Genomic DNA, 27,818 nt, shown 5'->3' on the forward strand with positions numbered 1-27,818 from the left:
TTTGAGATATTCCTTAGCTCCCAGAGAGTATTTGATTTTAGGATGAACAGGAAAGTGGCAGTGTAGCACTGGGTGAAGGAGGGATGGCTGGGCCAATAGAGTAGAGCTGCAGTAGGCTGAGAACCTAGGTCAGCAGCTTTGCCTAGTTTCCTTGTACTGCTTTGTAAGAATTAGAGACAACATTTAAATATGCTGATTTGGTACTTCTGATAATTGAAATTATCAGTTGGGTAGCTGCTGCCCCCTTTAGACAAGAAACTCAACCAGGTCTCTAGTTTACCACACACAGAGGGGGTCACGATGTGCAAATGCTCCCCACTTGGCCACTAGTGGTTTCATTCCTGGGGAGCACTGTAGGCGTGTGGCCTTACCACACTGGCTGCAGTGGGCTATCTGGGGCTGAAGAGGAGTTTCCATGAAGAGAAATGATAGTAAGGACAGATTCTGATGGGATCACGGTCAGTAAGTTTCTAAAAACTTTAGAAACCACTTAGAAGTTTCTTCATTCTCAGTAGAAGTGTTGCTAAATAGTGGCGGCATTTACCTCACCAAACTTGGTTCTTCTTTGACCATCTTCTTATCTCCTTGACCTCTCATTGTATTTTTTTGTTATTTTGTATGTGATTATGCTTTTTTGTTCTGTAAGATAACTCCTTATTAAGCCAATCACATATGACTATTAAGTACTAAAGAGCAAGCTAGTCTCCAGGTCTAGATGATAAGCACCATTCTCAGGTGTTTGTTGAATACCAAATACAGTGCTCATCACTTAATGTAACTTTAGTTCTGTCAAGAGCCTTGAGTAGAATATACATTTTAAAATCAACCAAATTTTACCTTTTGAATCAAATCAAAACTGCTTTTGTCTTGCCTCCTTCCTCCAAATTGCTCAAAAAGTTCCATGCACACTCCAGTTTGCTTTGAGCACATGAAGCTGAAGTAAATATTGAGTTGTCAGATTGTGGCAAAGTCAGCATACTTTTTCTCTGCTAGGATTCTGACAAACTACAAGTTGCATTTACCTGCGATCTTAGTAAGAATTGATAATGTATCTGAAAATGTTTTTGATCTGTATCTGATAAAATATCTGAAAACACAGGTCAACCTATATAAAGTTGTAAATCTACACAAATATAAGGTGCTGTAAGGACAAAGGCTTTTATTGAGAATTATGGAGATTTTCTTGGCATGTAAACCCTTATCTTCCTCAGGGATATTTGGTCTCTTGGCTGTGTCTTATATGAGCTCTGCACACTCAAGCATCCTGTAAGTACGTTCAACGTCAGATTGATCTTGACTTATTGGAAATATATAGATGAAATTAACTCCTGAGAGACAATGGTTACTGTTGGTTTTATTAGATTGTTAAAAATTATATGGGCAAGCTATTAGGATAATAATAGAATTGTATATACTGACACAAAAATGTGTTCGTGCTTATATAAAATAAAAACTCCAAGTTGGAGAAAGTATGCATAGCATATTTTCCTTCAAAATAAATTGTGAATGTATATAATTAGCAAAGAAAAAAAGTGTGTGGAAATCTATTGGAAGTCAGGCAAGAGCTTCCCAAAGCCTCCATCTGTGTCATCCCACAGAACGTACCGATTCCTTAAGCAAAAAGTTGTGACAGTCCATGTGAAGTGTTACCTGCTAGGGAGGCTTATTAAAGACCCAGTGCCCAGGGCTTCAACTAGAGTTGGTGAGGTAGGCACCCACTACTAGCATGTAGAAAACCCCCAGACTCCCGGGAAGCAGAGACTGTATTGTTCTCACAATTTAAGCACACTGAGCCACCCTGGGAATTTGGCAACTGGTGGGATCACCCCTGAAATTTAAGTTCCCAGATGTCAGCAAAAGACCAATATTGTAGCAGGGCTTTCCAAGGATAGCATCTTAGCTGTGTCTACACAGCTGTTAGATCATCATCATTATCATCATCGTTGTCGTCGTCATCATCATCAAATGTCACTCAACTAGTAATTTTCTAACTAAAACCTGTATCTCTACTGCCACACTCTCCTGCTGAACATTACTATTATATGTAAATAACTGATGATTTCACACCATGGAAAATTTCCTGAGATATAAAGAATTTTTAAAGAAATGTTTTTATGTTAATTAAAAAATCAAGGCATTGGATTTCACATCATTATGTCTACAACTCTTTAAACATTATTTTGAAAAAGACTAGAAGGAAATATCTCTCTGGGTGATGAAATGATATGTATTTTTCCTGACTATTTATAACTTTCTATGTCTTATAATAATTAAATATTATTTGATAATAAGAAACAATTAAACAAAAAACTTGTTTTAATAACCTGGTATCTGGGTGAGAAGCTGCCTACAATAGCTATTTATGAAATTTTAGTTGATGAAAACAAGTTAGGGTGGACATAGTACTTCTTTTTTTTTTTTTTTTTTTTTTTTTTTTCTTTTAATAGAGGCATGTTTTATTTATTTATTTGTTTGTTTGTTTCGTTTATACATGCACTGGGTACAGTCAGAAGCACAGGAGGGTGAGAGAATTCACTAGAGCCAGAGCGGGGAGCAGAGCAGGCAGAAGGACCGAAGTACACTGCTGAGGGGAGCAGCGGGCGGCAGGAGAGGTCTGCGCGCCATGTGGGACCCTCCTCCGGTGGCTGGGGAGCAGCCGGGGATCGAACCGGCGCCGCAGAGGCTGCGGGCAGCTTCGCAACCCAGCACTCAACCGCTGCGCCACCGGGGAGGCCCGGACATAGTACTTCTAACTGAAGTTGAAAACATCATTTGCTTCTTGCTCTTACTTTAAATTGACTTTTCCTCTGACCTAATATCATTATTCCTTGTCCTTTCAGTTTGCAGGTGACAACTTACACCAGCTAGTTCTAAAGATTTGTCAAGCCCATTTTGCCCCAATATCTCCAAGGTTCTCCCATGAACTTCGGTCCTTGATATCTCAGCTTTTTAAAGTATCCCCCAGAGATCGTCCATCTATTAATTCCATTTTGAAAAGGCCCTTTTTAGAGAAACTTATTGCCAAGTATTTGACTCCTGAGGTGAGTTTTGGGGCAAATCTTGTTTGGATTTTGACAGATTTTGATTAGTAAGTCCTTGACACATGTTTGGTTTTAGGTCATTCAGGAAGAATTCAATCATACCCTCCTAAGCGGAGCAAGACCATCAGCTTCTCGACCTGCTAGGAAGGTGGTTCCAGGTAAGAATGAGTTCATGGGCCTCCCCGGTGGCGTAGTGGTTGAGCGCTGGTTTGCGAAGCTGCCCGCAGCCTCTGCAGCGGGGTTCGATCCCCGGCTGCTCCCCGGCCACCGGAGGAGGGTCCCACATGGCACGCAGACCTCTCCTGCCGCCCGCTGCTCCCCTCAGCAGTGTACCTCATCAGTCTGCCTGCTCTGCTCTCCCCTCTGGCTCTGGTGAATTATCTCATCCTCCCGCACTTCTGACTGTACCCAGTGCTTGTATAAATAAATAAATAAATCTTAAAAAAAAAAAAAAAAGAATGAGTTCATCATTCCAAAACCACTTATATCATGTGCTCATATAGTGAGTTACATGTGGCTAATGACTTTAGGGAAGAAATTGCACCAAAGAGGTTTGAATATGGGTGTTAAAAAATATGAGCATTATAAAAAAAAATCTAGTGGGCATGCCTGAGATGCTGTCTATGGAGCTCATATATGACCTGGAGGATTCTTTTTTTTCTTCCCATTATCAGGAAAACCACGAAACAGTGGGTTTACCAATTAAACAGATGCTTGAAGAGGTAGAATACAAAATTAACTTTTGTGTAGAGGAGGGATTGTGAGAAAAGAAGGTTTATAGACGTGGGTTGATGAGATGAGTCTTATTTTTTTGAAATAGAGAAAATGAACTGGCAATTTAAAATTCTTTTCCAGAGACCTATTGGAACCAAAGTTAGAATTTTGGACCTAATTTTTTTTTACAATTTGAGAACCATTACTATGTTACCTCCAAAGCAAGAAAGGTGATGATGATATTTACTGTATGGTAATGACAAATAGTATGGTGATGCTAGAGAAGCAACTTTAGTGTCAGGAATCAGCTGATGAAGTGCTCTCTCTCTCTCTCTCTCTGTCTTTCTCTGTGTGTGTGTGTGTGTGTGTGTGTGTGAAAGAGAGAGAGAGAGAGGGATTAAAGAGAAAATTACTAATTCAGTGGATGTTGTGAATGTAAGAGCAGAATTTAGTTATAACCAAATGTCTGAACATAAAGGATGAGGAAGAGTAGAAAATCTCTCCAAGAAATCAGTGCTAGAGAAATATTATCCATTGTGATAGAGAATTAAAATTGAGGAAAGTTACAAAAGGAAAATAAATGAGCCTTTTTGCCATGTTTAATTTGATTTGGCATTGTTGTATATTATTCTAGGTTGGGTGTGTTTAGAAAATAGATAAAATAGATAAAAATAAAGGATGAGAGAAAGTGCACCATCCACATTTCAAGAAAGGAAAGATTGGAAAACAAGAACAAATTTTGATGGTGACAAAAACAAACATCTTAGAAGACCCACTCATACATTTCAAGCAATAATGTGATGTGAATGGTGTGGCCTGATTACTCAAGCCCTGATTATTACATTTAATTTCCCTAATTATGTTGTTTCTGTTGAAATTAATGCTAATTACTAAAATTATTTTAAAGTAGTGTTATGTATTACTAGACATATACAAAGGAACTTTGCAGTAAAAGGTTGTCTCCATTCAAAGAAAATGCATAATTTTGCAGTGTAAAGTTGTGGAAATTTCTTAAAACTTACATTGTTTTATTTTGGTTAAATAAGATTCTAATAAACAGAAGGTGAGATTCCAGGGAAAGTGCCTACCAAGATCAAGGATATCTGTACCAGTTCAAAGGAAGGATATATTACATAGAAAGGAATGGAGACCACCCACTGGCGCTCAGAAACCCGTATTTGTAAGTTGGACGAAACCCTCCCTCTTGTTTATAAGCTGATAGTGTCTTCCACAGACCTGCGCTCACATGTTCATGGCTATAAGCTCATGACTCTGGAATCCACTCATTTTGTACTTAAAATCATTCTGTAATGAGCATTAAAGTGGTATTTTGTTGGACAACTTTTCATTATATTTTTAAAAGCAGTGCTGTATTTTCTTGCAAGTATGTTATGCCTGAGTTTTAGTTTTATAATCAAATTCTTCCAATTTCTTTAGCTGAAGAAGATTTTTCTATATAGGAGAACTTTATAGCATAGTAGCAGAAAACGTGGGAAATTTTTATTATATAATCATTGATTTTTTTTCCTAGAAAAATCTTTCTGCTGAGTTATTTGAATCCATTTTAGCAGAGTGCTAAATCTTTTAGTTCACGCAAGTAAAATGCTCTGATAATATATATAATAACATGGATTTTTTTTAATGGAAGAATTGTATTTCTTAAAAATTAGTCCTTTTCATCTCTGTATAACTTTGGGGTTACATTTTTACTTCTACATAAGTGCACATGCTTCACTCACCCTCCACCAAACCTCCTATGCCAATGCACTACCCCATCCTTCCTCTATTTCCTTTCCTCCTCCCCCCAGTTACTCTGGTAACCAGTATATTTTTCACAGAGTCTAATAACTGTTTTTGCTCTGCTTTGCCAGTGTATGTCTTTCGGTTATTCATATTTCACAGATGAGTGAAACCATCAATAACTGTCTTTCAGTCTCTGATTTATTTCATTAGCATAATCACCTCCAAGTCCATTAATTTTGTCCCATAAGGTACTATTTCATCTTTTTAAGTAGCTCAGTAGTATTCCATTGAATATATATTCCACAATTTCTTAATCTAGTCATCCGTTGTTCAATTCTTAAGTTGGTTTCATGACTTGGCAGTTGTGGAAGTGCTGCTATGAATGCAGGAGTTCATAAATCCTTTTCTATTAGTGTTTTCATATTCTTTGGATAGATGTAGAGGTAGTGCTAGATCACTGGGATGTCCATTGTCATTTTTTTAAAGGTATCTGCATACCATTTTCCATAAAGACTGCACCAGATTGCATTTCCACCAACAGTGGATGACTTTGTTCTTCACATTCTTCACAGCATTTGTTGTTTCTAGTCTTTTTTATATTGGCCATTCTCACAGGGGTGAGGTGATATCTCATTGTGGTTTTGCTTCATTTTCCTTGTAATACATTATGTTGAACTTTTTTTTCTAAATAGTTTTTTTTTAAAGATTGATTTATTTATGCAAGCACTGGGGTTCAGGCCAGAGGTGTGGGAGGGTGAGAGAATCCACCAGATACAGATCAGGGAGCAGAATAGGCAGAAGGACCGAAATACACTGCTGAGGGGAGCAGCGGGTGAGATAGGAGAGGTCTGCTGCACCATGTGGGAATCTCCCTGGCTGGCCAGGAATCGAACTGGCGACGCAGAGTCTGCGGACAGCCTCACAGCGCTGCGCTCAACCCGCTGTGCCACCAGGGAGGCCCAGATGTTGAATATTTTTTAATGAGCCTGTAGGCCATCTGAATGTCTTCTTTAGAAAGTACTATTTAGGAATTTTGTCCCATTTTTTGAATGGGTTGTCTTTTTTTAAATTAGCTCTCTTGTTACAGCTTGACCAAGGGTCACTCTGGGACCCCCGAGCTTGCAAGTTCTAAAAGGATCTGGCCATACATGCGCACAAAGGCAAAGGACAATTTTAGTGTGAAAGATTTTAGGTAGAATTAGTGTGCATAGAGAGAGAAGAGAAGAAAGTATATTCTTCCTAATAAAACATATGAAATTATACATCCCCTCACGGGTAAATAACTAGCCAAACAAGGTGGTTCTGAAGCAGAACTGCTGAGACCCAAAACCTTGCCACTAGTCCATGGCACCTTCTGGTGGGGACCCAGAGGAAGGAGGCACAAGGGTCCTGTCAAGGCTGGGGTGAAAGGAGCAAAATCAGAGAACAAACCAAGAGAATGGCTCTTTCAAGTGTCTCTACATGTTTCTCCTCCATGTGTCTACTTCCATCTCTCCTTTCAGCACTACTAAGGCATAGTTGTTACTATGTTACAGCACTACTAAGGCATAGTTGTTACTAGTAGTTGTTACTACTAAGGCATAGTTGTTACTTAAGAGCCCTCCCCTCTTTTATGAGCCCACCTGTCTTCCCTGTTAAATAGCTTCACCAGGCCTCTCCCCTCATTAAGTGGGGTTGGGAAACATGTTACCCTTCCCCTTTTAGGGAGATGTCTCAGCAACATTTTCTTTTTTAAAAAGATTTATTTATTTATGCATACAAGAACTGGGGTACAGGCCAGATGTATGGGGGGGGGAGAGGATTCACCAGAGACAGAGTGGGGAGCAGAACAGGCAGATGTACTGAAATGCACTGCTGAGGGGAGCAGCGGGTGAGACAGGAGAGATCTGCTGTGCCATGTGGGTAACTCCTTGCCCAGGGATCGAACTCGTGCTGCAGTGGCTGCGAATAGCTTCACAGGTTGCATCTTAACCCCTTGAGCCAATAGGGAGGCCCCCCTGTCTCAGTAACATTTTCATAGGAACCACCTCTAATGTTCTCATTACCATTTGGGATTTTAAAATCTGAAAGAAGCTATTTGTTTCCTTCTGAAACTTTTCTCTGTTTTCAACAAGTAATTAGTAGTCCCTTCTAATGTTTGGATAGTTTAAAGTAAAATTATGAAACTAAGAAAAACTTAGTTTTCACACTTTAAAATATTTAAAAACACAATTATATATTTTATGTTTAGACTAACCAACCAAATTTTATACAGTCACTTTAATATTTAAATAGATCTGTATTAAAAATGCCATTTTTGTAAGTTAAAAATGGCCAAATCGCTACAATTACATATATTTTGACCCTGGTAGCATTAAAAAGGACAAAGAATATAGCATGTTACTTCTCTACAGTGAGGAAATTTCCATTTTAACCTTTTGTTTGATTATTCATATTTCAACTTTGAGGTCTTTCCAATAGACTTGATCTTTCCCCCTTTTGTTATCTATCAACTGTTATGAAGGCAGAGTTGTCAGGATTAGAGTTAAATTCTGCAGGACTATTTTGCAGAATTATAGTTAAATTCTGCAGGATTACTTTTTAAATTCTGCAGAATTTTGACTGGCTTTCCTATGTTAATTTGGCCATTCTCGCCTTCTAACTCAGTGGTCTTTACTCAGCTCTAAAATAAACAGTTGTTTCTGGTTCTCCTCTAATTGTGTTCTGGTTGGGTGTATGTGTACCTTGGGATGGCAGTCTGCCTGATTTTACTCCAGAAGAATAACTCTTAACTGGCTCATAATCTTTTATTTTTTTTCAAGCTTGATGCCATTTTGTATTCAATTTATTAGAATATAAACATGTTGCAAATTCCCAAATTTGTGAGTTGCACAGCATTTATTCTCCTATAAAGGTGTGAATTCTCCTTTAAGGTGTAAATTAAGTTCATGAAAATTACAAAAACAATAATACTGAGAGTCTTTCAGGTTGAGTTGGCCAGGCACGATCACTAGTCAGTATTTTTGATACACTGGCATGAAAAACACGTGATTCATAATCAGCAAAATACTACACACCCTAGGCTTCTAAACTCTTTTCTGCTCTAGGATTTGCTGTTTCTAAGATCATTTTACTCAAAATCAAATCTGGAGCAAAACCAATAATATGCCTTTAATACTCTATCTTAGATAAGGTCATTATCAAACTGTCAATGAGAGATTTGTATTATATGTCAAATGACAAAACTAAAACAAATTAGTAGTAAGCTTGATGTCAATCCATGCATTGGGGGAGGCCAGTGTCTCCCAAGCAGTGCAACACTGTTCTCGAGGGATTTGGGGCAAGAGCAAGTTTTATAGGATATACGAAGAAGCCACTTGGAAAGGGGATAATGATCAGGGAGTCCCTTAAAAGGACAGCAGCTCCTATTTTCTAGGCTAAGGTAAACTGATCAAATCTGAGGTGGAGGATTAGGATTGGTGTTTTCTAGGTTTCCTTGACAATGAGGCATCTCTGGTAAGTGCAAGCCAACTCATATCTGTGGTATGGGATGAGTGTTTTGGGAGGCCTCCATTTTGTGTGTTCCAATATCCAAATAAACTCTAGCATATGAATTTTAAAAACCTCCTCTCTTTTTCTGAATCCTCCAGATAAAAATGGTGGAAAGACCCAAACTTGCTGCAGTGTGTGGACATTATGATTATTATTATGCTCAACTTGACCTATTGAGGCAGAGAGCCCAAGCACCAAGCCACTGCTTTGTTCCTCAAAAAGATGCTGGATCTGAGGAGAATTATAATCAGGAAGAGAGTCACACCCCATCACCATGTCAATGGTAATATCATCCTCTAACTTCAACTTTGTTTTTCTGAAAATGTCTTTCTATGTCTTCATTCATTCTGAAATCCTTTCAACAATAATCCAACAGAACAATAATCCAAGAAGAACTTCCAAAATCTTTATTGTAATTACTTGATTCATGGTTCCCTTGACCCCTTTCTATTTCAGGTCTGATGTAGCTTTTCTTCTAATTTATGCAACCATGTAATTGTGGACACAGATTCAAACTCATCAGTTTTTAATATTTTTCATTCTTCTAGTACATTCCATTCTGTGGGAGTGATGAAAATAGTTATATATGTATCATTTTCCAAAGAGGTTTTTAATATTAGTACTAATCAATAGTAAGTCTGTAATCACAGACCTAATCTGATCTAATCCTCACATCAACCTCTGTGAGGTATTGTTCCTGTTTTATAGATGAGGAAGGAAGGCCCAGAGACTATAACTAGTTTGTCATTTCATCATATTTCTAAACGACTGACTTATCAACTTGACTCTTCAAAAACTGGGGTCTACTCATCTTGTTGCTCTTGTAGGAGTAACTTCTGAAGTGATAGTTTTGTCTCTGGAGCCCTAGAAGGTACTGTGATTCCACAGAACTTTATCACTGTACATGCTGTGATGTAAAATGTGGTTGCTATTATTTAGCCATCAGAAATTACAGAAATTCTTTGTAGGAAATGCTGCAAAAAAGATAACTATGTGGAACATATCTATAAACCTGAAAATACTTTGACCAGAATTATGCTGGAGAAATGCCTTAAACATTATGAGAGACAGTTAAGTCCTCAGCTCTTGATTCACTAAACATTTGGAGCAGCATAAGGAGTAGAGGTGAAGGGATGGGTCAGCAGCTCAAGTTGCTCAGTGTGTGATGCAGGAGACAGACAAGCACCCTCCAGTCTTGGGATGACGAAGCTGTGGATTAGGTACCCACCAAAGTATGAGAAGATCCTGGCGTGGGCTTGTTTTCTCCCTTCAACATAACCTAGAAAATCTTGGATCAGAATATTTTCCTGTTTTATAGTCTCCTGTATTTCCTGTCATTACTGTTCTCTTTGTCTCCTTTTCTTCTCGATCCTAAAGATTTTCTTTTCCACGGTACACATTGTGTAACTCTGAACTACTCAGATTTACAACTTCAAGCCACGTATACTAAGCTGAAAATTTACTTGCGAAACCAGTGCCTCAGACTACTTAAAATTTCTACTCAGGCTGAATATTTTTATTTCTTAAGGCCTGCTGAATATCTTCATAGGAAATTTGAAGCTCAGCAATATAAGTTGAAAGTGGAAAAACAGCTGGTAAGTAAAACACCAAAGATGGGAGACAATCAGGAATTTTCTAATTGTCTCTCTCTTCACCGATACTCATGGATCTGTACAGCTAATGTTATCCTTCATGGAAGATCAAGACTGCCCTGCACATTTCCCCATTTTTTAAACACTTACTTATTTTGCATAGAACTGGGGTGTAGGCCAGTGGTGTGGGGCATTGAAGAATTTACCAGAGGTGGAGTGGGAAGCAGAACAGGTGGATTTACTGAAATACACTCTAAGGGGAGCAGTGGATGGGAGAGGTCTGCTGTAGGTTAGCTCCTTGGCAGTAGGTTAGCTCCCTGGCAGGGGGTCAAACTCAGGTCATAGTGGTGATAGTGCTGAGACTTAACCCCTAGACCACCAGGGAGGCCCTTGCATTTCCCCAATTTTTAAGCTAAAAGAGAATAATGGGAATAGGCTTGAATCAGAGTCTGGGAAGTATGGGGCTACTGTCATTCACTGTGTGGCCTTAAGCAGACCTTGCAAACTTTCTAAGCCTAAATTTCATTTTGATAAATGACGGTTTTGCAGTAGGTGAGTTTCGAGGTCCTCTGCAGTTCTTTGATTCTATTTTATTAGAATTCTACACATTTTTTTTAAAAAAAGAGATTATTACACTTGATTAGAAATGAAAGTTATACTTACCTTTAAGTACAGAGTTGAAATTTTTGAATGGGGGTAGGAAAACTTTTTTGGCTGAGGGAGATTAGGTGTGTATCTCATTCATTTGTGTCATATTTTGAACTACTCAAAAGCTCCAGTTCTATTTCCCTACCTAATTTTATACTTCAGGGGTTGCCAAACCTTTATAGAACTTTAATTTCTTTTTTTAAAAGATTTATTTTTATTTTATTTATGCAAGAACCAGGGTACAGGCCAGAGGTGCAGGAGGGTGAGAGGATTCACCAGAGACAGAGCGGGGAACAGAACAAGCAGAATGACTGAAATACATTGCTGAGGGGAGTAGCGGGCAAGACAGGAGAGGTCTGGCGCGCCATGTGGGTTGCTCTGCGGCTGGCAGGGATCGAACCGGCACTGCAGAGGCTGCAGACAGCCTCACAGTGCTGCGCTCAACCACCTGCACCACCAGGGAGGCCTTTAGACCTTTAATTTCGCAATTATAATTTACCAGTTCAGAAAATGAATCTAGTATCTTTCATGATAGTATATTGATTGCTTGGGATAAACACAATTAGTTTTAGTAATTCTCTTTCTCTTTTAATACTTAAATTAAGAAAACTATGACTCATTACAAAAATACGGAGTTTGATTGGTGATATAATTCTTGTTGACATGAAAAATTCTATGAACACTGGTGGTTTGGTGGAGGGTGAGTGGAAGTTATTCATATGGAAGAGCAAACATGTAATCCCAAAAATTAAAATAAAAAAATTTAAAATAATAAAAAAATAAAGGAAAAAGACAAGGTCAAATGAGATGTTTCCAAAATGCAAGTATGCTTTATAAATTATCTTATTCAAATAATAGGGTCTTCGTCCATCTTCTGCTGAGCCATGTCACAACCGGAGAAGTAATAAAGACGAGCCTAGATTCCAGGAGCTGCAGCTCAGGAGAAATGAAATGAAGGAACAGGTTAACAACATCAGTCCATGGCTGTCACTGTACCTCTGTTGTCTTTTGTACCATAATATAGTGTGACATTTATTTTCTACTTTGTGCCTGAAACCTTGGTTGCACAAATACTTGATGGACACACTCATGTTGGCACTTCCAGGGGATAGAGAGCCATGTATCTTACCCTCTTAGAGAATGCAATGTAGCTCATAGGCTTTTATCTTGGGTTGATAAGGTCCATCATTAACATTTTTGAAAGTTGTAGTCATTCCCTGGGGCTGCCTTAGCAAGTTACAACAAACTGGGTGGTTTAAAACAACAGAAATTTCTTGTTTCACAGTTCTGGAAGCTGTAAGTCCAAAATCAAAGTGTTAACAGGGCTGTGCTCTTTCTGAAACCTGTAGGGGAATCCCTTCCCTGCCTCTTTCTAGCTTCTGCTGCTTTGTAGGCAAAATGGCATTCCTGGGCTGGCAGCTCTCTGGCTGCATTCTCTGCCATGGCCTTCTCCCTATCCCTCTTCACGCAGCTGTCTTCTTAAAGGGACACCCATCATACTGCATTAGGGACTTTTATACTCCAACTAATTGCATCTGCAATATCATTATCTCCAAATAAGTTCACATTCGAAGATACTAGAGGTTAGGACTCCAACATATGTTTTTTGAAGGGTCAAAATTCCATCAATTACAGGACTATATATAAAAAGGGGACTCTATCAATTCATAAACACATTTGGGGTTTTATATGTAAGTGTGGTCACCATAAGCTACCATATCCCTCTCAGGGATGAATGATCACAGCCAAAATATAAGGCAGATTGTCATCCTCAGGAGCAATATGTTTTTTGATTCCTGCTGTTTATCACATATTTTAAAAATCATAGGCAATGAAGACATTATTTTGTTCAGTTCACCAAAAAATTAAAAATGCTTGTGTTGGGATTGCTTTCTAGGAATATTGGAAGCAGTTAGAGGAAATCCGCCAGCAGTATCACAAAGATATAAAGGAAATCCGAAAGAGGATGGGGAATGAACTGGAGGTAAATAAATTCATTCTTCTAAAGGAAACATTGTCTTATTGCTTTAGAGATAACTAAGCTGAGCAGATATTGATAACATTGATCTCATAGGAAAAATTAAATTTTATCTGATGAACTTTTTTTGATAGAAAAGTTGTTAGATCGAGTTGAAGCTTTATTATTTGGGTTGACCTGAGACTACTCAAGATAATGAAGTTATCTGAGATTCCCAGGAATGGCTGATTGTCTTCCTCATTTCAGTCATGTGAGCAGCTACTTTGCACCAGAACTGAATTAGATGTAGAAAGAGCAAGTTCATACCCATAAGATAGGAGGAAAGACTAGCATTTATTGAATTCAGCTATAATGAAATAGTCTTAAATACAGGGGTTAGTTTCAAAAATCTATAAGGCAAACTTTGAGTTGAGATGATTCTTAAAAATCTATTAAAGGTGCCATGTTGGACACACATTCTTCCATCTCTCAGCAACCTGATTCATCAGTGAAGATCCAGATGAAATAGCTATTATTTGGAGACCATGTTGTGTGAAAAACACTAGATATTTAAATACAAGAAATTTCTCCAGAGGCCTGGAATGTGCCTCCTATCAGAGTCTTGTGGACAATGACACTGGCCCAGGGCATAGCTGGCCTCTCACTTCAGATATACTGGAGTGACACACTCATTGAGTAGAACCATCCACACTCCAAAATGGGTCCTTCTCTCTCTCCCCCTGCCCTGAGCAATAGAGATGAGCAAATAGATGAGTTAACACAGGAGAAATGAACATATGGCATAATTCAGTGGTAAGGACCAGTATCTGAACTAGAGTTTTCACATATTTTACCCCATGTAGTCCTCATAACAGCTGTTAAGTAACTCATCCAAAGTCATTTAGATATTATGAGGCAGGCTAAATAAATACCTGATTCAAAAAGCTCCATTCTTTCTCACATATGTGCTGCTGTCCATAAAGAGCTGGAAAAATAAGACACACACACACGTAGCAGTGATCGAATAAGACTGAATAAGGTCAAGCTCTGGAGATGCAGAGGAATAAAGATGAGCAGGATGAGCAGAAGGAGAGAGGAGATGGATCATAAACCATGTTTGAGAAGATGAGTGGAATTTAGAGAGGCAGCGCCAGGCATAGGTTCACACAGAGGATTGGGCACCAGGAGGGCAGGATGAGGATGGCTTTCCCCAGCACAGAGGGCCTGGTTAGTGGTGAGGAGCTTGTGCCCTCATCAGCCTTATTTTTAAGGTGGAAAGCCTGTGCCTAGGAAAGATGGAGAGTAGACATTTCCTGGGAGACTGTGGAAAAGCCCTGGGAAAAGCAAGTCAGCCATATGAGAAGGGGCCAAAAAAAGACTCTTCCAGTCGCTCCCATGATCTCCCCTAAGCCAGCAGGAGGGAACGCATTTTTTGCTAGATACCATTCAAGCCCTGGATGAGGTTCATAAAATAACCTTCAGAACTGACACAGAATCAAACTTGTTGACTGTGTATAATTTGTCTTAAAGGAGGACTCAAAAGTAAGTCATAGAACCTACTTGGTGAAGAAGAGTAACCTACCCATCCACCAAGAGGCACCTGAGGAAGACACACCTGTGCAGGTGATGGTTAGATGCTCTGGTGATACTTACTCCTCACTGTGCAGTACAGTCATGTTGGAAATGTAAAGAAAAAACCTCAAGTATTTTGGGATCTTCCCCAAATGTGGGGGGGGTGTCCAGGCATCGTGTTTTCAGAAGCTGCCCAGGTGATTTAGTGTGCTGCTAAGTTTGAGAACTGCTCACATTAGTGTATGAAAGTTCAGCTTTCCAGATGGTGTTTGAGTCAAAGTCTCAGACACATTGCTCAGAAATCTGACAGTAAACTTCTCTTTCATCTCAGCCTTATATATTTGATGAGAGTAGGGAAATGAATCAAATGGTTCTCAAGAACTATTTTGTTTGTTTGTTTGTTTCTTCCGGAATGTCTGTCAACTTTATTTTCAAGGTGTCATGAGGGCCTCCCTAAGGACAGGTGAGAGGAACCCAGGCTAAGCTAAGGCTGAAAGGGCTCCCTGAATGATTTGCTTTGTGAAATCCCCCAGGACTTTCACAGGATTTGATGCTGGAGTTTCACAGTGGATGGAGGTTGAATTTTCTACCCAGTGGGAAGGATGAGGCTTGGGAGTTTAAGATAATTTTTTTTTAATATTTTATGTACCACATCTTCTTGATCCAGTCATCTATTTTTGGGCATTTGGGTTGTTTCCATATCTTAGCTATTGTAAATAGTGCTGCTATAAACATAGGGGTGCAGGTGCCCTTTGGAATTACTGTTTCTGTCCTTTGGGTAAATACCTAGGAGTGGAATTGCTGCATCATATGGAAGCTCTATGTTTAGTAGGTCCAGAAATCTCCACACAGCTCTCCATAGTGGTTGGACCAGTTTGCACTCCCACCAACAGTGCAGGAGAGTTCCTTTTTCTCCACAACCTCAGCAACATTTGTTGTTGCTAGTTTTTTTTAATATGTGCCATTCTCACTGGTGTAAGATGGTATCTCATTATAGTTTTGATTTGCATTTCCCTGATTACAAGTGATGTTGAACATTTTTTCATATGCCTGTTGGCCATTTGTGTTTCCTCTTCAGAGAAGTTTCTTTTTAGCTCTTCTGCCCATTTTTTGACTGGATTATTTTCTTTGTTTTTGTTGAGTCTCATCAGCTCTTTGTAGATTTTTGTGATCAGTCCTTTATCATTAGTGTTGTGTGCAAAAATGTTCTCCCAGTCTGTGGGGTTTCTCTTTGTTTTTGTTATTGTCTCTTTTGCTGTGCAGAAGCTCTTTAATTTGATGTAGTCCCAGCTGTTTATCTTTGCCTTCACTATCACTGCTTTGGGTGATGTGTCTGTAAAGATGTCTTTGATGTGCATGTCATTTTAAGAACAAAAAAGCAATATGACACTTCTTCTACAATTGTAACAACCAGAGTACACAACCAGCCTCACAAATATAAGTGAGACATAAGTCACAATCTTGTTTCAGAGTTCATAATATTGCAAGGAAGAAAAACACCCTTCCCAAGGTTGCAGGGCAAACAACTAATAATGATTCAAACTGACATGTGCCATATGTGAAGAACATCCAGAGATTGTGGTAATACAGAAGAGGCAGTAATTAATTCTAAGGGGGAGATGATAGTTACCTAATATAAGATGGTGGAGAGAAGAAAGCATTACAAAAATATATGTGTGTGTGACCAGACCAGTCTGGTCTCAGGTCTGTGCCTCTTCTTGTCTGGTGTATAGCACCCTTTTCTTCCTGTAGCTGCCAACTTGATAAGCTGTGGAAAGGCAGCTCAGAAATGGTAAAAAGAAACAATGAGCCAAGGAAATTGTATATATATATATATATATATATATATACACACACACATCTCCACACAATATTGATGTCTATCTCTTCCTCTATCTCCATATAGGTTTCTTCTGCTACTTGAAAGTAGAGTGCTCCTATGGTATGATTTGGTAGGTTATTTTTGGGGTTTGGGAACATTGTTATTGTCCCCTGCCCTGGGAGCAGGCCCAGGGGCACTCAATCTGATCCCACTGACAACACAGGCAGATAAGCTGGGAGTGAACCAGCCGCTGTCCACGGCCCACCTGCCAGGAGTCAGAGGAATGGAACTAAGGGTCCTGCTCCCAAACTGAGGAAAGAGCTCTTGAGACCTTCTGGTCCAGGCTGAAAAGAGGTCTCCACAGGCATAGGTGAGGCAAAGAGTGAGGGTGACATCAGCAAAAGAGCAAGACAGAGAGTTCTGGGGAGACCTTTCTCGGCATGAGTGGCTCTGTGAGTTACCGGGGCTTGGGATCTATATAGGTTTTAGGAATGGGGTTTGAGAACAAAGGAATTAAATGTTCTTGGCTGAGAAGGCAAGGAGAGTAGACTTGGCTAAAGTCCACTTATTGTTGCTAGCGGTGGGCCCCAGCAGCAGCAGCGCGGGGGTTGTGCAGGGCTGGTAACCATCTCCACGATGACCATCTGTGGGGGCTGGGTGCCCCCAGCAGCTCCAGTGTGAACCAGTCTGGTCTCAAGGTCTGTGCCTCTTTTCTTCGGATCTGTAGCACCCTTTTCTTCCCATAGCTGCCAACTTGATAAGCTCTAGAATGGTAGCTCAGAAATGGTAAAAAGCAACAATGAGCCAAGGAAATTGATGGCAGCAGGTGTCTGGACCTGGAGTCGTAAGGTTTTTTAACCTCTTGTTTACCAACCCATGGAACAGCAAAATTCTTTTCCCTGAATCCTGTCCTGTTCTTGTCCTGGGACCCTTCCTGTCTCATAATTATTTCTACGGAATCATTTTTGAGCATTCCCAGACCCCAAACCACTTACCAAATCATACCAAATAGGAATACTCTACTTTGGATATGAGGGAAACCTCTATCTATAGCTGCATCTATTAAGGAGACTCCTAAATTTCTGGCTTGGAAGGGATGAAAATGCCATTTACTTAGACGCGGTATAGAGGATGGGAGAAGAGTGGGGAGCAAAATTCAGAGGAGGAACAATTCAGAGTTCCACGTTGGACATGTTGAGTTAAAGAAAATCTGAGCGATTGCTTACCTGCTTTTGGGCCTTCCTCCTGCTGCAGCCACTGTGTGGAACACTCTTTTCCCAACTGGCTCTGCCAAGGTCCACATCATTGCAGGGCTTAAGTCAAATGCCAAATAAATCTGTATTACTCTCAACTTCTATCATTTTCCATGCTATTGTCCTATTTTATTTCTTTCATAGCACTTAGCACTTTCTGAAATTATGTCATTCGTTTAACTCTGTTGTTACCTAAATGCAGATGACATGTGTGGAAGGAATTGTAAATAGAAGTAAATAGAAGTTCCATGTCAGCAGGGACCTTTTGGTCACAATCACAGTGTGAGTACACTTGTAGGACAGCATCTGGCCCTCAGTGGCTGCTCAATATGAATTTGTGGAATGAATATTAAAGTGAAGATGATGCCAAGTAGGCAGTTGAATATATATTGTGTCTCACCGCAGAGGGGGAGAGAGCAAGCCTGAAGGTACATGGTTAAGAGTCATTGCGTGAAGATGGCATTTAAATCCGTAGGGATGACTGAGACCATCTTCTATTGAGGAAGTGGAGACAGAGGGCCCAGGACTGACACCTGAGTAAGCTCAGTGCTGAAGTTCACCTCTCCGCAATTCCTTCCACATATGTCATCTGCATTTACAGCCTTCTCTTCCTCAATTGCCCATCAGTTTTTAAAGTCCACGCCTTCCTTTATGTTCTCAAGAGCTGTGCACTTTTCCTGTGTTCCTCATTCCTTAAGGGAATGATCCTGTAGTCAGAATCACATTCTTGAATTAGATTAGGTTATATTGAGTGATAAGTGTTGTTACATTATAAACTTTTACCCATTGTGATCTCAGTGTTAAATGTATTACTATTCTAAGTTAATGGACACTGTGCCCAAGATTTCAGTGAATTATCGTTAGCTATCCTTTACAAAGGCACATTTTTATTCTCAAAGTAATCATGCATTCAATCCAGAAGTCAAACATTATTTGATCCAGGGGTTGTTAAAATATAACAGTCTGATTGATCAATATTAAATGATAGATTTTCATTTTTCTCTAAACTTTCAGGATATTGAAAGAGACTTGAAACAGATTAGACTTCAGAACATAAAGGAAAGTGTAATTCCAGAACAGAAATATAAAGCTAAGGTAATAAACATTTTTGTCTTTTGGTTTCATATTAAAAGCTTGGCTGGTAGTCCCCACCTTACAATCTGGGTTACCTATAGGACTTTCCTCCCTACTATTTTATGGAATTGCCTTATTTTGTTAATGTTAAACTGGTGACTTTCAGTATCTGTAATGTCAAATAGGGGGTTGTAAATTTATTGGATTGCTAAACTAAGACTTTTTTCTTGATTTCTTCAAGAGAGGGGTAAAGTTTGAAATTAATTTAGACAACTGCATTTCTGATGAAAACACCATCCAAGAGGAAAAGGTATGCCATTAAGTATATATTTCCATTACGTGGCATGAGAAAAATGAGTGTCTTAATAGCTTGTTTCATGAAATTTTTGCACAGGGGCTAAGGAGAGTTTTCTTCAAACATTTTAGAAGGATCTCTGGTGTTCAACTGAGTGTTCCCAAAATACTTTTTTTTTTTTAATAGAGGCATGTTTTATTTATTTATTTGTTTGTTTTTTGGTTTATACATGCACTGGGTACAGTCAGAAGTGCGGGAGGTTGAGAGAATTCACCAGAGTCAGAGTGGGGAGCAGAGCAGGCAGAAGGACTGAAGCACACTGCTGAGGGGAGCAGCGGGCGGCAGGAGAGGTCTGCGCGCCATGTGGGACCCTCCTCCGGTGGCCGGGGAGCAGCCGGGGATCGAACTGGCGCCACAGAGGCCGCAGGCAGCTTCGCAACGCAGCGCTCAACCGCTGCGCCACCGGGGAGGCCCCCAAAATACTTTTAATGCTCCCACTCTATGTTTTTTACTTGAAATTAGTCCCTTAGATAGACTATTCCAATCAGATTTACTTTTTTTTATAAGAAACTATTTTATATGAGGAACTATTTTTCTCATAATATAACTTTTTACCATAGCCAAATTAAAATAGGAGACCATAATAGTCAGCAACCAATATACATATTTAAGAAAATGGAGCAGTTTCCCTAAAACTATGCATATTTTATAATTTTAGGTTTTATTTATTTATAACTTTGCACTGGCCTTTCATAAATCTCAGGCAGTTGGGCTCTCATTGACACAGCAGTGAACACACTAGCACTGTCCACTCAAGCTTCATTTTATCACTGAGTTCGGCATCTTTTCTCTACCCACTTTTTTCCAGACCTGCTAACAAATACCAAAAATGAGCCTATTTGTGTCTCCATTTCACTTTCTCTGAGTTTACCTTTAAAAGTACCAAAAGCTAAGTATGAGTGTGTATATATACGTATATATGTGTGTATATATTCTATATCAGAGCTAATACTCAATTTCTTTTATATTCTTTATTAATTTAAAATAATTTAATGTTATCATTTCTTTCCAATCCTTTTGATGTGTGTGGTGAATGACTAGTTGTGTTTTTTAATAGACTGCATGTTTGATAGCAGCTTTAGGTTCATACCAAGATTGAGTGGAAAGTATGGAGATTTCTCATAGATGCCCTGCTCCTACAGGTGATAACCTCTCCACCATGATAACCTCTCCACCATCAACACTCCCCACCAGAGTGGGACATTTGTTACATTTGACACCTTAATATCAGCCAGGCTCATAGTGTACTTTAGAGTTCACTCCTGATGTACATTTTATCGGTTTGGACAAATGCATAATGATGTGTGTCCATCTTTACAGTACTATACAGAGTATTTTTACTGCCCCCCCCCAAATCCTGTGCTCTGCCTGTCTTTCAGATTTTGCTAGCATCTTACTGCATAAAGACTTCCTTCATTAAATGGGGAAAAGTGATAATAGCCCCTGGAGCTGCATTAGAAAGGAGCAAATTTGGTGACCCATTTCTGTGTCGACCCCTGAGGAGCAGGGTGTCCATAGGGCATCAGTGAAGCTGGCCTCCTAGAATAAAAGAATAGAGTCAAAAAATTATCTACCAGAGTAGTTATCCTTTATTATTCTGTGCTTTGATTTGCTTGAAGCAGAGTGATCTTTTTTAGTATGGCTTATGGGACATTAGGAGCAGTTTCAGGGGCCCACTTAGGAAGGCTGTATACTTCAAACAGGCTGTGGATGACATTACCTTGAGAGTTCTGCAGAATGGAACTCAAGTACAATAATACTGAAGACGGGAAGTCTGAATAAAATTAAATTGCCATTATGATGAGCAAGGAGAAGAAATGAAAACTGTTTCTATCTTGAACATAGTTTAGAACATGTTTGAACATAGTTCTAGTTTTTAAACTCTATTAATTTATTTAATATATGTTGAATATATACATGTATCTTGGTAAAAGTCATTACTGGGAACACACTGCATTGTTTTTAATATTTATTTTCAAAATACGGCGTTTTCTCATGAAACATTGTGGAATTGCCTTAGGCAGTGGATATGCTAAATGAAACTTTGACCTTTGAGGATGGCAAGAAGTTTAAGGAATCTAAACGTATTAAGGACCATGAAGATTATACAGACAAAGCATTTGAAAAACTCTGTCGCCCAGAAGCAGGTATGTGTCCCTTGAAATCTGTAGATGAGGCAGGTCGTTCAAGATTGTTTCATGCTCTATCCTCTCTCGTCTCCTGATGCTCCACTGTCATGTGTCCCCCTGCCTCCCAGAGCTGGACGGGGACCCAGTTCTCTGCTCCCCCCTGTGCCCATGCCATGATGCCAGCACTCCCCGGCACCCAGCCTCCTTGCTTTCTCAACACTGTCTCCTTGAGCAGTTTCACCAGCTCCCTCGGCTTCAGCTTCTTGCAGCCACAAGCTCCACACCCAGCTGTTTTCTCATTATCTTCTATAAAGCAACATGGCCAAGACCCAAAGCATCTCAAACTTAGCACATGTACAATCCAACCTGCGAGTACCTCCTCCCACGTGATGCTTTATTTGGGCAACACATCACCAGGCTGACAGTTCCTGCCCAAGGTGGTTTCTGTTCTGGGATGTCTCTAGAGACTTCCTCCCCCTTCATTCCCTCTGCCACTAGGTTAGGGCTCTGTCATCTCTCAGCGATGCGGTGTGATAGGATATGCGTGGGCTTTGGAGACAGACTTGGCTTGAGTCCCACCTGGTGCTTCCGCTTTCTGGTTGTGTGACTTTCCACAATGGGCTAAAAATGCCCTGAATCTCAATTTCCTTTGAGGAACAACCACGCAGGATTATTACGAGAACTAAGGTTAAATTTGATATAGAAAGTACTTGACCATATTAGATGTTTAATAAATGCTATTCTCTTCATTTTTTCTTTCCCTTTACCTCCCTGTGGCGCAATCTATGTTAGTATGAGGGTGGTGACTTCTCTGGTTGTGAATGGGCCAGTGATGGACTGCCTGTGAAGTTTCCTAAGAAACTGTTTAGTGTAGCTAGTCACACTTAAGTTATTTTTCTTACGTTATTTTCTTACAGAATTGTTCATTCAGGAGGCTGCAGCTGCAGAAAACAGAAGACAGTGGGAAGCCAGAGCTCCTCAGACTCTGCTGCGGATGATGGCAGAGTCTGAAGTCACTTCCACCTGCACCACCAAGCCTGAGGGTGAGTCCGCATCAAAACGGTCCTCAGCAAGGGCCGTCAATGCAGCTGTGTTGTATCACTTTTCAGGACTCTCTCTAGGGACTTGCTATCAAATATCAGGCATTGTTTTCATTTCTCCCCTACCTCCAGAGAAGGCCCACTAATTATCCCAGAAAACTGAGCACCCCAGCTATGGGAAAGTACAGGAGGAAAGATCCAGAATCCTTCTTTCCTCTAAGTGAGGGCAAAGGGTCCAAGGAAGGGCAGTCAACTTGATTTGCCTTCCCATGCTAGCACACTAACTTCCTGAAATTTCTTGAAGGATTTTTTTCCCCAATAAAATTGAAATTAAAATAACAGTTATCCCGGGCCTCCCTGGTGTCCTAGGGGCTAAGTCTCAGTGCTATCACCACTGCAGCAGGAGTTTGATCCCCGCCAGGGAGCTAACGCACAAGGCACAGCAGACCTCTCCTGTCTTGCCTGCTGCACCTCTCAGCAGTGTATTTCAGTAAATCCTCCTGTTCTTCTCCCCACTCTGTCTCTGGTGAATCCTCTCACCTCCCACACCTGTGTCCTATACCCCAGTTCTTGTATACATAAATAAATAAAATAACAGCTATCCCACAAGATTTAGAGTGTTAACAGCGCAAAATGCATATAAAATTACTTCGTAAACCAATGCGCTATTTAAATATTAGGAATGGTTAGGATGTGATATTTTCAAACTAAATTCCTTTGTTTACATTTGAGCTTCAGGCATAGCTTCTCCTCTTAGAAGAGATTCACAGCGACCACTGAGTGTTAGAAGTGGTGAAGATTTTTGTTTTTAAATTTCTTTGCTTTATTTATTTTATTATTTTTTATTTATTTATACAAGCACTGGGTACAGTCAGAAGCTCGGGAGGTTGAGAGAATTCACCATAGCCAGAGTGGGGAACAGGACAGGCATACCGATGAAGTACACTGCTGAGGGGAACAGCGGGCGCGGCAGGAGGGGTCTGTGCGCCATGTGGGACCCTCGCTGGTGGCTGGGGATTGAACCGGCGCTGCAGAGGCTGCAGACAGCTTCGCAGCCCAGCGCTCAACCACTGCACCACCAGGGGAGGCCTAGTGGTGAAGATTTTTATTACTTAATTCCTGTGCTCCTCTTGATAACATGGGACTAGGGGATAGCTAACATTTATACTGTGTTTTAAATTGAAATATGTAAGTATATCTCAAATCTAGTAATTATAAGTGTGTGAATTGACTTGTATTTATACAATTATAAAATACTGAGGTTACCAAATACACAAGGAAGGACTTGCAAAAGTAATGAAGTTTAATCCATTCTAAGCCAATAATAGAATAAGAGGAGAAGCCTAATCTTAAATTATCAAACAGAACAGAAATTTTAACATATCAAAAACAATTAGTTTTGCTTTATAAAGCAAAAAAATGACTCTCCTGCCCATTAATTACATGGAAACTCAATAAACGTTGTATATGTATTTCCTGACTAATAAATTAAGTGATTAGGTTACTTCCAAAGTTCTAACATTCTGTGATTTTATAAAATCCCAAATGAAGTAGGCTTTTCTTTTTGGTAACACTCTCCTTTTCAGATGGCCAAGTGATAGTGATCGGAGGCGTTCCAGAAAATAGGAAACAGTGGCGGCATGAAGCACCAGAAACCTTAATGAGTGTTTTGGCTGCAGCACATCTAACAACTAGTTCATTTTCTGCCAACCAAGGAGAATTTGGTATGTAGTTTATTTTTAAAAAAAATTACCACCCCCCACCCCCAGGGAATTTTGTCTAAGATTTGTAAATGCAGAAATGGGATAACAGTATCTTTGGCCTTGAGAGAACATTGGAAATGTAGTCTATTCCAAAATGCCATTAACAAGATTTCAACTTCAGAGAAGGGGGTGCGTAATTTCCATTAATGTGGCCACTTGACAGCTGATGAAAAGTGAAGTAACACTAGTGGCTTTGTAGATAATGAACTAGTATTGCTTAGTTCTATTGGACAGTCAGTTTACTTCTGAGAGCTGTTCATTAGACTCAAATCACTATCTTATGGACAAAAAATACATCATAATATAGTTTTCTTTTTTTGTCTCCATTTTTAAAGCGAGATTAATGTTTTAGTAAGATTGTGCTTACTTTAGTGGAATGGAAAACAAGCATCGTGTTTTACATTTGAAGGAATTCATTTCACAGTGGCTATTTTGTTATTGTTATGTGATTGATGGATCAGGTACACAGGTGTGAACTGCTACAAGAACAGCCACTGTAGCAGGCAGATTACCTGGACAGGTGTGAGGGTAGGGACCTAATGTTGCAGCAATGAGAGGTTGAGGGTACAAAGAGACATAGATACAATCTAGTTATTAATAGAGGCTGAAAAAATGCTTACAAAATTAAAGAACAATACGAATCTATATATAACGCTAAAGGAGTATGCTAGAGTGGTACCTGGGTAAGACCAGGTCTGCCAGTTATGGAAGCCCAGACTTCACAGTCTTTGTGAAATATTGTGAAGGTGAGTCTTAAAGAATGTACAAGATTTTGTTGATACAAGAAGAAAGAACATTTCAGGTGGGAAGGACTTTCCGACATACAGGCTTGTGTTGGAGATGGAGAAACGAGTTTGACTAAAATCTAGAAGTCGTTCCTGAATATGTGAAGTCCTTGGTATTATTACTGGACACTGGACAGACTATTGTTTAAAACTTAAGGGGGTTGGGAAAGAAAGAGAGAGTGAGCACAAGGAGACAAGGAAGTAGGAGGGAGCATGGAGTGCAGGGAGGGAAAATTGCCTTTGAGGCTCTCTTTCTGGTACCTTCAGACCACAAGCTGCAGTGGAACTGTCTGCTCCCTTTTTTTCTATTCTGGACTAAAAGCACTGTCTCTAAGAATGGGGCTGGAGGCTGCAGGAGAAGGTTGGGGAAGTCTGGTTTGACCTGGAAGCCAAGGGCTAGGACCCAGGCCACATAGGAGGGATGGCATCCACCTTTCACGACACCAAGGTGGAGACTGGTGGTCCTGTCTTTTCTTGCATTTGTACCTGTGATTCTTGGATTCATAGAAAATCTTCTTTTGACATATTATGTTAAATTAATTACTTCATAAGCTTACTATATTTTCACCTGGACAGTTTCACATTAAGCATGTCTGTGCAGTTTATTTAACAAGTGAGAAAGAAATAGAACTTGCCGCCAAAGATGGCATTCAAAACAAAGTGCAGATACTTTCTTTTGCTGTGGGCACTGCTTTCTCCTCCCACTCCAGCCTCTCTCAGCTCTTTCAGTCTCTAACTGTTGTTGGCTTCACTGCCTCTTTCCCCTCCCTGCAGCAACCCTGACACCCTAACCCTGGTCATCTTTTCTTCTTCAGCTCCTCCCTACAACTCCTTGCCTGATAATCCTCCTAGAATGAATTGATTCTCTTCTCATCTTAAAATCCTGCAAAAGATTCCCCCCTTACCTTCAGGATAAAATGCAGACTCTTGGCAGCCTTTAAGCACCTTAAAGGTCAGATGCCCCTCCCAACCTGGTCCATCCCAACACCACAGAGGCTGGCTTGTCTCCTCCTCTGGCTTAGAATGCTTGCCTCCCTCCTTATACCAAAATAAGATCAACTTATTTTGGTAATACGATTTCACTCTCTGTCACTATGGTTTACTGGCAGTTATTCTTCTGCCCCTACTTTCCCTCTAAACTACCAGAGAGATATTTGTTAAATAAAATTGTTCATTTGTGAAATGAAAAAGTTTCATTTTTATATTTATCAGTTAAATTCCAGTGATAAAAAGGATGCAGTCGTGTGTTTATTGTGAATTTTTGTGAAGGTTATGAAAAACCTGGATCTCAAACCACTTAATGCCCGTGTACCACTGTTAGGGAGCCACTATTTTACATGACTGAGCAAACAGCTTGGTGTGTTTCCTTTGTATTCCTCTACTGTGGCTTCCCTGCTTAATATCATACAAAGATACTATAATTTTCTAACCATAAAGATAAATTTCACTTTAATTTCTTGATTTATATTGTTCCTCACTAGGCTATAAGCTTAGGTCTTGATCACTGTGCTTGGCAGAGGTCTGAAACTTACGAGGTGGCTACAGCCTGTGAATAAGCATGCGGCCATAGCACATTTTTTTCTGTTACTTTGTACAGGGGCTGTGATTGCTAATATTTGTGTAGTATCAAGTTGGATAGGGAAATTAGACTTAAAAATAATTCTCACACCTGTATAGAGACTTCATAAAGACCTACTACATCTATAAATTTTAATAATTTGACTACAGGTATAACAGACATAATTTATAAAGGCTTTTGAAGGATACTTATTATACATTAGCATTTATACATCCTTCATCAGTCTTTAGCTTAAATCTCTAACTCCTTGGTGATAAATTGCATTGATGTTTCCAGCTCTAAATTCCATTAAAAACTGAGGCTTTATCAAGTACATGTTTAATTTGTCCTGATTTTAAAAGTTTTACATAGCAAGACTTTATAAAATTCTTTTAAATGAAACTTACTAGTAGAAGCTACACTCTAAATGAGGACAAGTGTTTTTTTGTTTCCTGAGTATAATTAATTCGGGTCAGTGATTTTGTGATGGTTTAACTACTCCAAGGGAATCCTTGGTGGGAAGATAACCCCCATTTTTCTTATATATGTTTTCAGGTCACATGGTTGCCTTGGTAACATCATAGTTGCACATCCCAGTAACAGCTGATTTACATTTCTATAGTTAGCCATTCATTTTTTTCTCCTATCCTGTTAAACAAAAATAAGAGCCTCCGAATATTTTCTTCTTAAAATGGGAAAGCAGGGCCTCCCTGGTTGAGCGCCCACTGTGAAGCTGTCCGCAGCCTCTGCAGCATGGGTTTGATCCTGGCCAGCTGCCAAGAATCCCACATGGCGTGGCAGACCTCTCCTGTCTCGCCTGCTGCTCCCCTCAGCAGTGTATTTCAGTCAGTCTGCCTGTTCTGTTCCCTGCTCTGTCTCTGGTGAATCCTTTCACCCTCTCGCACGCCTGGCCTGTATCCCAGCTCTTGTATAAATAAAAAATAAATCTTAAAAAAAAAGGGGAAAGCAAAAACAATCAGATTCCCACACCACATGGAGCACTAAAGTTGCTTTTAGTTAGCCAAACCACGTCATATATGAGAGATGTCACTCTTACTGGTTTATTTATAATGCATTTTAGGAAATAATATGGTTTAGGATGAAACATAGTGGTTAGAAATGGGTAAATATTTCATTACAGTGTGGTGAAATTTCTGTGTGTAGGTGTATATACCAACCATCATGTAACAGTTTACAAAAAGAAAGCCACCCTTGGCTTTTCATTCTACCTTTGGAGGAAA

The 27,818-nt window shown here is 39.7% G+C and overlaps 1 protein-coding gene across 1 annotated transcript in view; it reads left to right on the forward strand.

The window, feature by feature from the left end:
* Positions 1–27,818, forward strand: part of NEK5 (NIMA related kinase 5) — a 57,623-nt gene that overhangs the window by 21,905 nt on the left and 7,900 nt on the right. Inside the window, exons 8-21 of the mRNA XM_037527250.2 lie at positions 1,212–1,266; positions 2,841–3,041; positions 3,118–3,199; positions 4,802–4,935; positions 9,128–9,312; positions 10,558–10,624; positions 12,128–12,232; positions 13,167–13,253; positions 14,757–14,849; positions 18,888–18,968; positions 19,189–19,257; positions 21,323–21,449; positions 22,349–22,474; positions 24,058–24,195. Of these exons, the coding sequence (XP_037383147.1) occupies positions 1,212–1,266; positions 2,841–3,041; positions 3,118–3,199; positions 4,802–4,935; positions 9,128–9,312; positions 10,558–10,624; positions 12,128–12,232; positions 13,167–13,253; positions 14,757–14,849; positions 18,888–18,968; positions 19,189–19,257; positions 21,323–21,449; positions 22,349–22,474; positions 24,058–24,195 (1,550 nt within the window). The remainder of the gene's footprint in view (positions 1–1,211; positions 1,267–2,840; positions 3,042–3,117; positions 3,200–4,801; positions 4,936–9,127; positions 9,313–10,557; positions 10,625–12,127; positions 12,233–13,166; positions 13,254–14,756; positions 14,850–18,887; positions 18,969–19,188; positions 19,258–21,322; positions 21,450–22,348; positions 22,475–24,057; positions 24,196–27,818) is intronic.

This window comes from Talpa occidentalis, unplaced genomic scaffold, assembly GCF_014898055.3.
Source record: "Talpa occidentalis isolate TD23 unplaced genomic scaffold, MPIMG_talOcc4v2.1 talOcc4.5, whole genome shotgun sequence".
NCBI classification, from domain to species: domain Eukaryota; kingdom Metazoa; phylum Chordata; class Mammalia; order Eulipotyphla; family Talpidae; genus Talpa; species Talpa occidentalis.